General features: G+C 45.1%; 1 protein-coding gene across 1 annotated transcript in view; it reads right to left on the bottom strand.

The window, feature by feature from the left end:
* Window positions 1-14341, bottom strand: part of LOC149438322 (nucleoside diphosphate kinase A-like) — a 29940-nt gene extending 15599 nt beyond the window's left edge. The window contains exon 1 of the mRNA XM_089659992.1: window positions 14187-14341. Coding sequence (XP_089516118.1) covers window positions 14187-14262 — 76 coding nt within the window. The 5' untranslated portion in view covers window positions 14263-14341. The remainder of the gene's footprint in view (window positions 1-14186) is intronic.
* Between the last annotated feature and the right edge of the window lie 940 nt (window positions 14342-15281).

Below are 15281 nucleotides of genomic sequence, written 5' to 3'. Positions count from 1 at the left end.
TTTGGTGGTTAGCAAGTCGTTGGGGAGTTTGAGAAGGGAGGTTCGGTGGAGTATAGGGGGCAGAATCCAGACTGTAAGGGGTCAAGGAGGTTGTTGTCGGTGAGGTGAGAACTCAGGCAATTATAGACTAAGCCAGGGGTGGGCAAACTTTTTGACTTGAGGGCCGCAATGGGTTCATATATTGGACCCGGGGGCCGGACCAAGAGTAGATGAATGATGTGTATGTGTCATCCATAGTAAGTATAGTAATATTCCCCCATAGTAAGCATAGTAATTAATCCCCCATATAGTAATTCATCCCCCATAGTAATTCATCCCCCCTATAGTAATTCATTCCCCATATTAATTTATCCCTCATATAGTATTTCATCCCCCACAGTACTATTCCCCCCCCCCCCCCCCCAAGTAGTAAGCCAAGTCCCCCCTGTGTCAATTCACTTACCTTTGCTCCGCGCTTTCCTCTCGCCGTGTTCCCGCGCCGTTACGGTCTTCAGGGCGGACTGTGAGAGGAGCCTAGCTCCCCTCACGTTCCTCACGCTGCCCCGCCTACACACATTCTGACAGCCGATGTTTGCCACGCTCCGCGGGCCGGATTAAAAGGTCCGCCGGGCCATATACGGCCCGCAGTTAGCCCATTGCTGGACTAAGCACTCGAGGAGTTTGGATGCGAATGGGAGCAGGGAGATGGGTCTAAGGTTGTTCAGGTCGGTGGGATCCAGGGAGGGTTTTTTCTAAGTATGGGGGTGATGTGCTCATGCTTCAGAAGGGAGGGGAATGCACCAGTAAAGAGGGAGAGATTAAAGATGTGAGTGAGGGAGCGTAGGATGGAGGAGGAGGGTGATCGTAGGAGTTGTGTGGGGAGAGGGTCAAGGGGGCATGTGGTGAGGCCGAGCTTCAGAGAAGACCTTAGTGACCTCTTCAGTGGTAGCAAAGTTGAAGGAGTGGAGTGTTGATGGGGTTTTAGTGTGAGGAATGTTAGGTGGGGTGGGGTGGAGGTCTGGACAGTGGCGAGGTCGAAGGAGAGGGATGTTGAGGGGGTTATCATGTGAGGGATGCTAGGTGGGGTGGAAGTCTGAGCAGTGGCGATGTCCCTACGAATTGCAATAGCAATACCAAGCAAAGTATTTCCATTGCTAGCACAAAAAACACAATTAAGTATAAATGATTACAGAGCTAAATTACTACTTGTCTTAAATCTGCCTGAGTTCAATAAAGGTCAGTTCTACTTTTTGCAAAAATAATGAAACCACGTTAATGTGAAAAATGTGCATTTCCCCCACCCCCCACCACTGGATCCTGCAAAGCACTGCAGCCACAATCAGAGGATCATGGGTACAATGCACAGACCCCTGCAGGTCATTCCTCCAGCCAGCCCAGGTCCACACTGAGGTATGGGCCTTCGGCTACAGGACCAAAAGGAAGTACCAGTGGGCTACAAGTGCTGCAATGTCACTACACTTGGGCTCCATTGAGGAGCTTCAGAGAGAAGAATGCCTGGATTTAGTAAGGTGGGAAGGGGGGGGGGGGGGGCTGCAGACTGACTGTTTCATGTTACATCCTACATATGAAACACAGAAAGGTGGACCTAGCCTTTAAATCAGATTTTCACCCCTTCCTTTAAGCGGTAGTAAACCAAGAAAAAAAAAGCAGAAAAAAAAAAAAAAAAGTCCCTTGAAAGGCAATATCATAGCGCTGGTTCACATATGTGCGTTTCTGCAGGCCGCGTGGGCATGAAAGCCCATACCCCAGGACACGCAGAGAAGAAGCCCCTGCACTTCTTCTGAAAATGCAGGAAAAGGCAGAAAATCAGAACATCCCCTTCTGGATGAAGTTCCACTTTAAGTACCTAAATGTGCATCAGGAATTACAAGCAAGAACCCTTCACTGCAATCAAGGTTCTCAAATGCTGATCTGAGAACTAGGAAGAAATGAGGCAGGCATCCGGGAAGTTAGTTACAGACGGCGCCAATAATAACACGACCTACAAGTTGATTTTCAAAGGAACAATAAAAGTAGCAGAGATCACATGATTAGAAAGTTTTCCATTTCGTGGTTTACCCTGTATAACAAAGTTATATTTTCATTTCTTTAACCAGTTCTGCACCGCCCTATAGCAGAAATACTGCTACGGGGCGACACGGGTGTGCAAAATCATTGTGTACATGTAATATATAACACGTGATTTTGTATCTCCAGGTAGGGGGTGCGCGCGCCTACCCGTGCCGCCATTCGCGGCCCTGGCTATCAACTCCTGTGACGGTGAAGGCGAGCAGCAATGACTAGGCCTCATTTAGCAAACTCCAGGGAGTATTCCAGTCAGGCTTTATGAAGTACTGTATTTTTCACTCCATAAGACTCACTTTTTCCCCCTCAAAAAATGGGGGAAAGTGTCTGTGCGTCTTATGCCGGCCCGGTACTCCAGTCACCGCTGCAGTGTTAGAATACTGGGCCGGGCCGCTCGGCTCTACTGTGCAGAAGATCCCGCTCCTAGGTCCTACCTGTTAGTCCAGCTTCCATCGGCCGTCTTCTCTCCCTGGCACCGGCATCTTCAATGTGGGCACCCGGCTGTGACAGCTTGCGGCTTCACAGCTGGGTGCCCACTGAGCATGTGCGAGAAGCGCTGCGCTTCATGAATGGCTCCGTAGTCTTCTGGGACCTGTCACGTGTCTCAAGATTACAGTAGGGTGTCCGCAGTCCCTGGCCACCCCCCGTACTGTGTCCACAGTCCCTGGCCACCCCCCGTACTGTGTCCACAGTCCCTGGCCACCCCCCGTACTGTGTCCACAGTCCCTGGCCACCCCCCGTACTGTGTCCACAGTCCCTGGCCACCCCCCGTACTGTGTCCACAGTCCCTGGCCACCCCCCGTACTGTGTCCACAGTCTCTGGCCACCCCCCGTACTGTGTCCACAGTCTCTGGCCACCCCCCGTACTGTGTCCACAGTCTCTGGCCACCCCCCGTACTGTGTCCACAGTCTCTGGCCACCCCCCGTACTGTGTCCACAGTCCATTGGTTTTAGGGGAAAAAAAAAAAAGTCATCGCACAGAACTTTTCAAATTGCACTGCGAGCGGCCCGCACGTGTGGTCGAGTTTCAAAGAAAAGCCTTTTGGTTCACATGTCATGCGAATCAGAGCGTTTCAAACCACAAATCGAAAGGAGATTGTACAATCCATCTGCATAATGTACAGTCTGCTGGATGTACAGTGCAAGTGTAATTTCTGATAGGGAGAGCTGTTAGATGGCTAGATCACTTGGACAGCGGTGGAAAGATTTTTACGTCGGACTTCCCAGCTCCATCCACCTGCCTGCCATCTTTTTACTGTATACCATTGAAGGTGAGACCTCCCCTGCTACACCAGGAGTGAGACTTCATAGCAGGAGAGGGATTACTGAGATCTCTGGCGGGAATCCTTCAAGTAAAATACCATTCTGATGTCACAGAAACTCCAATCTGACATCTAGCTGGACCCCCTCCCCGGCTCCCATGTCGGCATACGCAGAGGGTGTCACTTTCCCAGCGATTAGCATGTTTCATTCATAATTGGATTGGGAGGCTCAGTCCAACCATCTGCAAGTAATTATCGATAATGAAGATACCGCCTGGGGCCTCTCCTAATGAATGGCTCCCTGTGTGTGGATAGAACATCCAGATGATGGATAGACTACAGAAACTTCTCCAATGGAGAGCAGGGTGACCCAGGAGGGGGTGTCTGTCCACGTGGGGCGAGTGGTTATGGCCAATAGCATGTCACTTGGGGCCAGTCAACCCCTTCCGTACCAAACCTGCAACTATGATAATTAGAGCAGCCTTTCTCAAACTGGGTGCCCACGCACCCTGGGGTGCCTTGAGGTTTCTTTAAGGGGGTGCCTTGGCAAAATGTCAAGAAATTGCCCAAAAGTTGTATACAAACCAGCGGGTGGAACAAGTTTGTCTTATGTGCCTGCGTGGGTTTGCTCCGGGTGCTCCAGTTTCCTCCCACACTCCAAAGACATGCTGGTAGGTGAATTGTCTCTTGTCTAAATTGTCCCTAGTATGTGTATGTATGAATGTAAGTTAGGGACCTTAGATTGTACACCTCGAGGGTTAGGGACTGATGTGAATGTACAATATATATGTAAAGCTCTGCGTAAATTGACAGCGCTATACAAGTACCTGAAATAAATAAAATTTACACAAAGCCACAGGTATTCATTGTGCACCATTATGACCCTCTAGCCGCCGGCATCCTGACAACCAATGACATCAGTTGATGAGGATGTCAGCTGTCTGCACAGCATCCTAGTATGACCCTCCCCTGCCCCTCTTCATCAGTGCTGGGGTCATATTAGCTCAGTGATGGAGAAAAATTGAGGGAGAAGAGAAACATTGGTATACTAGTCAGTGCCATTGTGCAAAAGTGTATTTGCTTTGGAAGAATAAATCACCTCTAATGTTGGGTGTCCTACATGTGTGGATGTTGCTGTGTTATATAAAACGATTAGAATAGTTTTTCACATTTTAGAATGGAGTGCCTCTGGATTTCCCATAATTTTAAAGGGTGCCTTGACTGAAAAAAGGTTGAGAAAAAAAACAGCATTAGAGTGTTGCAAGGAGGAGAACACGGCGTCTTGCAACACGTTCTACACAATGCTACCCTTCCACCCAATGACTTCACCCCACATATGGTCTACAAGTCATTCCTTGCTGGAGATCCAAAAGATGATCTGCCTGTACGAGGTACAAGCAAATACAAGGACAAGCCAAGTCCTCCTGGCAGGTTTACCTTTATAGCAGGAGAAAGACTCTTTACAGTGGCAGAAAATATGAACAATCAGTAAGAATGTGATGTACTCCCCTCAAAAAGACTTTAGTGGCATGATCTCTGAGATGCTACAGCTGAACTTGTACAAAACAGGTGCTGTAGAATTCTACCAAAAAGGTCCAAACAAAAACAACAAAAAACGGTACCCAAACACTGTTAAAACATATAGATTAAACTTTGACAGATTTCTTTTCTCTTATTGCTACAACAGAATAGTTTAATTTTCTTTTAGAAGTTTTCTTTTCATAAGTTATATTATTTAACACACACCACTTTATTAGGTACACCCACCTGTTCAATTGCTTGGTAACACAATCATATGGCAACAACTCAATGCATTTAGGCATCTAGATGTGGTGAAGACAACTTACTGAAGTCCATACAGAGCATCATAATGGAGAAGAAAGGAGATTCAAATGACTTTGAACGTGGCATGGTTGTTGGAGCCAGACATTTAAAAAAACAGCTGATCTACTGGGATTTTCACATACAACCATCTCTACGGTTTACAGAGAATGGTCAGAAAAAAAAAAATATCCAGTGAGCAGTGGCTGTGTGGACAAAAATGCCTTGTTGCGGTCAGGGGAGAATGGGCAGACTGTCAAATTGCTGCGACATTCAAATGGTAGGGTCAGAATATGGTGTAAACAACATGAAAGCATGGATCCATCCTGCCTTGTATCAAAAGGATCAGTCTGGTGGTATAAATAAATCAAATAAACAATGTGCGCTATCAAACTAGTGAATGAGCTAATAAAATAGAGCCGCTGCAACAATACTTAAAAACGTACCGTATTTTTCACTACATAAGATGCACTCCCCCCCCCCCCCCCACAAAAAAAGGGGTGAAAAGGTCAGTGCGTCTTATGGAGTGGCCGGTCTGGTATTTCCACCGCCGCGTCAGAATACTGGGCCGGCCGCTCAGCTCTTCTGTGCAGCAGGACCTTACTTGTTCCTAGGTCCAACGCTGCACAGTATTCCCGCGCCGGCTTCATTAGTATGGGCTCTTGGCTGCGACAGCCGGGTGCCCAGTGCGCATGCGCGAGAACCGCTGCACTTTGTGAATGGTATGGCGTCTTCTGGGACATATGATAGGTCCCAAAAGACGCTGGACCAATCACAAAGCACAGCGCTTCTCGCGCATGCGCACCCGGCTGTTAGCCGGATGCCCACACTAACGGGAGGACGACTCCACGGTCCGCAGCCTCTGGTCATCCCCTGTGCTGCGTCCGCAGCCTCTGGTCATCCCCTGTGCTGCGTCCGCAGCCTCTGGTCATCCCCTGTGCTGCGTCCGCAGCCTCTGGTCATCCCCTGTGCTGCGTCCGCAGCCTCTGGTCATCCCCTGTGCTGCGTCCGCAGCCTCTGGTCATCCCCTGTGCTGCGTCCGCAGCCTCTGGTCATCCCCTGTGCTGCGTCCACAGTACATTGGTTCAGAATATTTTTTTTCTTGTTTTCGGCCTCAAACTTAGGTGCGTCTTATGGAGCGAAAAATACGGTACATAAATAGTGTTGCATTAACTCACATAAAAGTCCATAAACAGATTCAAAAGTGATAGTTCAATCAAAATATGAAATATAAATATAAAGTGCTTGAATGGTGAAAAACCAATACGATGTGCGTCGGATAAATGAAGCCCATTTAAAAAAAAAAAAAAAAAAAAAAAAAAAACCACACAACAAACAGTGCTTCACCTTCCATGGACCCATATATTAATCACTTGCTGACCGCAGATAGGCAAATGACTGCTTCACTGTGGCCATCCATTTCTGGGAGGGTGTCATGACGTCCTCCCAGAACGCGCTCTCCTGTGTGCCCGTCCTACGGACACAGCCCATCACGTGGTATGGTAAAAGGATAAGCACAGTGGCCTTTTACCAGGTGATCAGCCGTGTTCAATGACACACTGATCACCGGGAAATGTAATTGCCGGTTACCGGCTGCTATTACAGCGTGAGGAAAGTACTGCTGAGGATCGGCAGTTGACGGGGGGGGGGGGGGGGGGGGGAGGAAATCGGCACCGATCGTCATGGCACTGCTGATCGGTGCCCATCAGTGCTGCCTATCAGTGCAACCTCATCAAAAGCACATCAGTGAAGCAGAAAAATTACCTGTTTGCAAAATTTTATAATAGAAACAAGAAAATTTTAAATTTTTTGCTCTTTGTTTATAGCGGGAAAAAAAAAAAAAAAAAAAAAAAAAAACCTAGTGGCGAGTAAATGCCACCAAAAGAAAGCTCTATTTGCGTGAAAAAAATTCATATGGGTACAGTGTTATTATACAGGATTTATATAGCGCCAACAGTTTGCTCAGCGCTTTACAAAATGAAGGTAGACATGACAGTTACAATACAATTTGGTACAAGAGGAAACAGAGAGCCCGGCTCATTAGAGCTTACAATCTAGGAGACATGACGGCGCAATTGTCAAAGTGCGATAGAACTGAAATTGGTCTGGACAGGAAGGGGGTATAAGTGCCCGGTAGGCAAATGGTTAATACAGGTCAGCCAAGCATGGTAATTCCAAACAGATGCTCTAGATGGCAGCAGAGAGCTGATGACAGGCACCCCTTCAATGATAGTAGAAGGGCTCATGTACACTGCAGCTGGTTTTATTTCAGCAGCCCCTGAACTCTCCCTACTGTTTTCCTATGTGTCCATGTACACATCGTCCTTTACAGGCATTTACAGGCAGTTGGGTTTACAGTCTTTTTAAATACACCAAACTTGCATTCAGGAGTAGATTTTTTTTCAGCGTTTCAAATGCCAAACGCCTGTAAACGCATTTAGAAGCGATTTTAATGGTTTAATATCCAGATGCTGTCCAGAGCCTTTTTTCATCATCAGAAATGCATGCAAAGCATTTTCCATGTATTCAAATGGACCCGGCACCCCTTCAATGAACTCTTCTTAGCTCCACACATAGAAAGAACAGAGGACGTCTCCCATAGTGTAATAGGGTTTTAATTTCACATAAAGTTCCAGAGTGTCACTCACATGATAGAAGCAGTAACAGATTGGTTTGGAATTTAAAACGCCCGCTCCATGTAAAAGAAAAAAAACAAAAAAAAACACAGCAATGACGTCACTAGGCTCCGCCCCCACGCGTTACACCACCAACCACGTGGCTTCGTCAGGGATCTGTTTATGGACTATTATGTTTATATAAGTTAGCACAACACTATTTATTATGTTTTAAATCTGGTGGTGTAATGGTGCGGGGGATATTTTCTTGGCACCAACAAGGTGTACCTAATAAAGTGGCTGGTAGGGGTGTATATATTAAATAAAATGAAAAAATAAGTGCACGTTATAATGGCCCTAAAGTGTTCTGATGGGCACTTTAGAGGCCCAGTTACACAACTGCTGTGTGAACTCACAATGCTGAGATGCTGCGACATTTGTTCTACATATCCCCACCCCAAACACCTACTCGGCGCACCTACCGCAGAAAAATACAACCCCTGCAATGCACCAACGGGGGTTGCAGCGTGCTGCCAGAAATGCCATACATGCAATTTTTGCGCCACTGTAGTGTATCAGATAGGCCATACACAATGCATGTTAAGACATGCGCACTTATGGCCGTTTCACACCAGAGCACCGTTCCTGTGCGTTTCCCATGCAGTCTGGTTTTGCAGCCCGTTCTTTGAATGGGCTGCAAAATGCAAAAAAGTAGTGCAAGCGCTACTTTTGCAGAACGCACTGCATCAAACTGCATGGTACTGTGCGATTTGGTGCCTGCAAATGCGCTGTTTGCAATATACATTGGGGCCGTCATCAGCAATTAATTGGCACCCACAAGCAGATCGCAAAGGCAGCACGTCCACCCCTGGTGTGGGAAAGTCATACAGAATGCGCCTTTCCCACATCAGGTTTTGCTGTGCACCGACCCCCAAAATTTATGTCCAAAACGCATTTTTCTTCATTTGGAATAAAGTAGATGAAGGGCTGCAAGCCCCGTCATGTTTTTCTTGCTGCCTGTGTCCCTATTGAGGATTCATTCCGCATTTGTCCTGGTGACCACAGTCACAGAGGCAGAAAGTGATGGGAAACCCAACATTTTACAGTTGTCACCAGAACAAGAAGTTATGGGCCATCGGTGAGGACAGTTTTGGTGACAACCATCTAAAGCCCGGGTCACACCCATGTGTTTTTTGCAGAAACGCACAACAGTCCATTTAACATGGTTTCCTACGGGACACGTTCACATCCATGCATTTTCAGAAAGGGTCAGGGATTTTTTTTGTGCATTTTTGGATCGATAGACTTCAATGGAGACACTACAGAAAAAAGCATGTAGTGCGTCTTTGAACCTTTTTTTTTTTAATCTGCCCAACAATAATTATTAAATATATATATTAAAAAAAAAAAAAAAAAAAAAAAAAAAAAGGGTGTAAATCAGGCCTAAGGGTCACCATATACACTGCCATCCAATTGTACAATCATCTTCACATTTACCAAATCTTTGATTGGCTGGATCAGGTAGGTCCTCATCTTGCAGACAGACCCTTACTCTATAAAGCGATTGGTAGATCTGAAGGAGATTGTACTATCCAAGGGGAACTGCTCTCATTTTGGAGAGACTTCCTTTTGCTTCCTGACCAGGAAGCCTTGGTCACCAGTTTGAAAAGTGACCAACGCTGAAACACTTTTCATAGGTGCTCACAAGTGATATGTAAATGCTACACCACTGCACTGAGCTGCGGCACAGCCCTATACGCTTAAATGGGTACAACCTGCCAAAGGCAACATGCTGTACACCCCTTAGGGGATGCACGCCCTTCTTTCGGTGAGTAATGGTGGGGTAATAAGATCATGGCTCATCCACGTGCTTTAACCTCCCAAGTGACTGAGCCCTTACCAATTAGCATTTTATACAGTAACATTTTCTGTGAACATTGTGCCATTCGGGGCAGGGAGGTACAGTTAAGAAGTATAGCTGCGCTGTAAGTATTTGGGTATGTGGCTGCCACTCACAGGGGCGGGGAAACTAAAGGACAACTTCAGGAAAAGCGATAGTCAAAATATAGAATATTTAATAAATAAATAAAAAAAAAAAGTGATAACAAAGTACAGATAGCCAATCACAGGGTAAGTCATGAAGGATGAGCGAAGGTTCGGGCCAATCCCAGGGGAGCGAAGGTTCGGGCCAATCCCAGGGGAGCGAAGGTTCGGGCCAATCCCAGGGGAGCGAAGGTTCGGGCCAATCCCAGGGGAGCGAAGGTTCGGGCCAATCCCAGGGGAGCGAAGGTTCGGGCCAATCCCAGGGGAGCGAAGGTTCGGGCCAATCCCAGGGGAGCGAAGGTTCGGGCCAATCCCAGGGGAGCGAAGGTTCGGGCCAATCCCAGGGGAGCGAAGGTTCGGGCCAATCCCAGGGGAGCGAAGGTTCGGGCCAATCACAGGGGAGCGAAGGTTCGGGCCAATCACAGGGTAAGTCATGAAGGATGAGGGAAGGTTCGGGCCAATCACAGGGTAAGTCATGAAGGATGAGCGAAGGTTCGGGCCAATCACAGGGTAAGTCACGAAGGATGAGGGAAGGTTCGGGCCAACCTCAGCGTGAACCCGGAGGAATCCGTCACATGATCGCAGGCTGCTGGTCCAATTAGCAGCACCCGTGGTGTTCCCTACCTTACAGGTAACAAAGGGGTGGAGATGCTGGTGACATCATTGACCCTATATGGGCATATTCCAGGGGTTCCCAACCTCGGCTCTCAAGTACCCCCAACACATCATGTTTTCAGGATTTCCTTCACCAAGTACAGGAGCTTTAAATCTATGCCAATGGTTTGGGATCTGCTATTGAATCCAAAGCCGACCATACACTATAGACTGTTAGCTGAACATTTTCATTTAAGGAACATTTGTTGGATTTTCTAAATCACGTCAAATCGACATTTGTGTTCAGGAGCAGGAACGAGAAAATTCAAAAGGATCAGGATGGAAATGTTTTCTCCAACAACTTTCTACAGCTGGGTACTCACTAGTAGAATGTCATGTGACTTTTTTGCTGTTAGAACATTCGTTTGATTTTCTAATCATTCCTGGGGTCAAATCGATGTTCGTTTTTGACCGCGGTGATGAGGAAATTCGAAAGGAGCAGGATGAAAAATTTTTTTAGAAATAATTTCTGACAGTGTGTGAGGTTTTCATTCAGGAAAGTCCCTTTGTTCCAAAATCAAACTTATTGCTGGCCATACACTTAAAGATTTTCTGTAATTGTACATTGTGTACAAGATTTCAAAATTTCACTTTGCTTTTAAAATTCCAAACAGACTAATTTCTGAATGAAAACCATATACACCAGTCAAATATTTGTGCGATCGAGAGGTTTTCCTTCCTGCTCCTTCAAAATTGCAGTAAAAAATGAACAATTTTACCCCACAATTAGAAAATCGAACATCTTCAGGGAAACAAAAAAACAAAACAAAAAAAAAAAACAAAAAAAAAAATCTACGACCAGCATAATCTTGAACTACTTTTGAACATTTGAATATACTGAGAATTTCCGTATGGATTTTCCTAAAAAATATTTTCTGAAAATTCTTTGTGTGTGTATATCCGGTTTTCATGCAGGAAAATCCATTTGTTCGAAAATGTTAAAAGCACACTTATGCTGGCCATACATGTATAGATTTTCTGTAATCGTATGAACATGCTTTGTATGTTGTGCACAATGTCATTCAAAAATTTCACTTTACTTTTAAACACATCAATTATAAAAAACGGACTGTAAATTCTGAACGAAAACCACATACACTGTCTGAAAACGTGTTTGATCGAGAAAAGTTTTCTTTCCTGCCCCTTCAAATTGTGGTCAAAAACAAACAGTGTGATCCCACGATTAGAAAATTGAACTTTCTTAAAATTAAGATTTAAAAAAAAAAAAAAAAAAAAAATCCGTATGTGTACAGCCAGTATAATCTTTAAAAATTTGAATGTTCTTAAAATGAACATAAAAAAAAATATATATAATTTATAGGTGTACAGCCAGTATAATCTTGAACTACTTTTGAACACATGAATGCCATGAGAATTTCCATACAAATTTTCCCATTCATTTTTGTTGAAAATTCTTCGAGTGTATGCCTGGCTTAACAGTGAGCGTGGTTTTTGTTCAGTAAAGTCCTTTTGTTCCAAAATCAAATGTTGAAAGCACACTTATGCCGGCCATACATGTATAGATTTTCTGTAATATGAACATTCTTTGTATGTTGTGCACAATGTCATTCAAAAAAATTTCACTTTACTTTTAACACATCAATTATAAACAGACTAATTTCTGAACAAAAACAACATACACTGTCTGAAAACGTGTTTGATCGAGAACTTTTTTCCTGCCCCTTCAAACTGTGGTTGAAAACGAACCAACTTGTTTCCACGATTAGAAAATCAAATATTCCTTAAATGAAGAAAAAAACAAAAAAAACAAAAAACAAAAGACCCCTCTATAAATCGTACGATTATTCTTTGTATGTTGTGCACAATGTCATTCAAAAAAAATGTCACTTTACTTTTAACACGTCAATTATAAAACAGACTAATTTGTGAACAAAAAGCACATACACTGTCCGAAAATTTGTTCGATCGAGAACTTTTTTCCTAGCCCTTCAAATTGCGGTCGAAAATGATCAACTTGTTTCCACGATTAGAAAATCAAATGTTCTTAAACTTAACATTTAAAAAAAAAAAAAAAATTCTATAATCGTACGATTATTCTTTGTACGTGGTGTACAAGGTTGTATGAAAATTTCACTTTGCTTTTAACATATAATTAATTCTCTATATCGGTTTACTTTTAACATAATAACTCTTCGCTCCTCACAAGATCTCCTTCTCTCCAGTTCCCTGGTCTCCTCCTCCCATGCCCGTCTCCAGGACTTCTCCAGGTCTTCCCCCATCCTCTGGAACTCACTACCCCAATCCATCAGACTTATCTACCCTCCTCACCTTTAGGCGCACCCTGAAAACCCATCTCTTCAGGGAAGCCTACCCCGCCCTCACCTAACAGCCGATCTCCTCCACTCCTCCCACCACTCCATCCCCCACAGCCATTTCTTCCTGTACCACTATCCCCTCCCTCCTAGATTGTAAGCTCCAAGGAGCAGGGCCCTCGAACCCCTCGTGTATTGTATTGTACGGTCTCCCACTATAATGTACAGCGCTGAGCAAACTTTTTGGTGCTATATAAATAATGTATAATAAATTATAAACAGACTGTAATTTCTGAATGAAAACCATATTCCGAAAATTTGTTTGAGAAGTTGTACTTCCTGATCCTTCAAATTTTCCCATCACTGCGGTAGAAAATTATCAAAATTCGATTACAAAATCAAAAGAATGTTCTTAAAACAAAAAAAAAACCACATCTATACATGTACGACCAGCATAATCTTGAACTGCTTTTGAACAATTGAATGCCAAGCAAACTTTTGTATGAATTTTCCTAATTTTCGTTCATACTTCTAGTGTATACCCGGCGTGTGGTTTGCGTTCAGGAAAATCCTCTTTCAAACCGAATGGTAAAAGTCAACTTTTTTAAAGTACTTTTGAATGATATTCCTCCAGCCATTGATGAAAAGGTTTGTATGGATGTTCATTCAAAAATCTATAAAAAGTGAATGTCCAACTTTAGGGAACTTCCCAAGAAAAAAAAAAAAAAAAAAACCAACCCACAACCTGATTGGGGGGGACCTGAGGTTGGTTACCACTTCCATATTTGGTCATTGTTGGGCCAACAGTCAGCGTGCCTATGGGGGCTGTAAGAGTCCATCCCACCCGTTGGGCATGTTTATAGAGCCTGTCGGTCCTAATCAGGAGCGGACTGACAACTCATGGGCCCCCGGGCAATAGGGGATCATGGGGCCCCTGTGTCCTTGCCCAAACTCAAAAAAGTCTATGAAAAAGGTACCAGGGGCATCTCATGGGGCCCCCTACTGACCCCGGGCCCTAGGACAGTGCCTGAGTTTCCAAATGGTCAGTCCGCCCCTGGTCCTAATGGATCTTTGTATTGCAGTCAGTGGCTCCGGAGACATTTATCAATAATCACAAAAAAATATATATATATATATATATATATAAATCCGATGAATTAACAGACAAGTACCAAAATGTTATATATTAATAACGATGATACACGTGACGTCATATTCTATAGATATACATAAAGTTCTATTTTTGGGATGCAGAGCTGATTTTAGGGGGGGTGTCCATAGGCATCCTTCACCCCATTGTCCCTGGAAGGGGGAGCGCCTGACTCCGCCGCACACAAGAGGTTAACCCCGGACCAGTCCGGTGCAGTAGCAAGATCCGCTCCGATCACATGGCCCCCCCCGGCTCGGTCAGTACACTTGGCCTCCCATCACCCGAGAAGCCCCTTCTCGCTCACCTGAGCAGTATCGCAGCCCCGGGGCCAGTGGCAGGGCTCTCCGTACCGGGATGAGACGGCGGAGGAGGACGTACATCGCGGCTACTACTACAGACTCCTCTCTCCGGCCGTTTGAACTGCTCGCAATCTCTGGGCGGGGCTCTGTAGAAGACAAGCCCGCCAACCAATCCTGAACTTCACTGGTCCGGGAGGCCACGCCTATGAGTCCGACAGTACGGTTGGGAGGGCACGCCCACATGGCCGGATCTAGGGGGGTGCTGGGGTGGTCTATGCCCCCCCCCCAGATTGCAGCGGATCCCCGAGTCCTGATCTCTGCACCCTGATCCCTGCACCTTGATCCCTGAGTCCTGATCCCTGAGTCCTGATCCCTACGCCCTGACCGCTGCGCCCTGATCCCTGCACCCTGAGTCCTGATCCCTACGCCCTGATCTCTGCGCCCTCATCCCTGCGCCCTGTCCCAAACACAGGAAATCCAAAGTGATCTTCCCCTTAGTACACTGCTGTGATCACCATCACCCAGCATGCACACTCACCTCCTGGTTGTGACTTATGAGTAACAGGTCAAAAAAATGCTCAGATGCATGTCCAAACTTCCTCCACATGTCAGGGCTGATGGAATTCCTCTCCAACCAATCTCCGGCTTGGGGATGTACTCAGAAAGAAAGACGAAGGGGGCTTCTCAAAATTGTATTGTATAAAACGTATTATAGCATAAAAAAACCGCACTCACATAGATCACAAGGGTAGAAACCCTCTTCTAGCATATCAGACATGGAGTATCAAAGATGGCGGTGGCCGTCATGGCACTGGAAATGCTGTCGCCACGCTTCCATCCGACGCGTTGCGTCACATGACTGAAGCAATGGGACCCTGTTGGGTGTGCACTATATCAATTCATTAATATATTTGAGTTATTTTATATATTGCCTATTTATTGTTTGTTTCTTATTTTTGATTTATTTGGGTGGGGATTTCAATTTTCTCAATTAATTATTATTATTATACAGGATTTATATATTATTATTATACAGGATTTATATATTATTATTGTTATACAGGATTTATATATTATTATTATTATACAGGATTTATATA

The sequence above is a fragment of the Staurois parvus genome, unplaced genomic scaffold (assembly GCF_062004578.1).
Source record: "Staurois parvus isolate SC_StPar_1 unplaced genomic scaffold, SC_StPar_1.0 ptg001193l, whole genome shotgun sequence".
NCBI lineage: Eukaryota > Metazoa > Chordata > Amphibia > Anura > Ranidae > Staurois > Staurois parvus.
The sequence above is the reverse complement of the archived record's forward strand: the minus strand, read 5'-3'. Positions and strand labels throughout refer to the sequence as shown.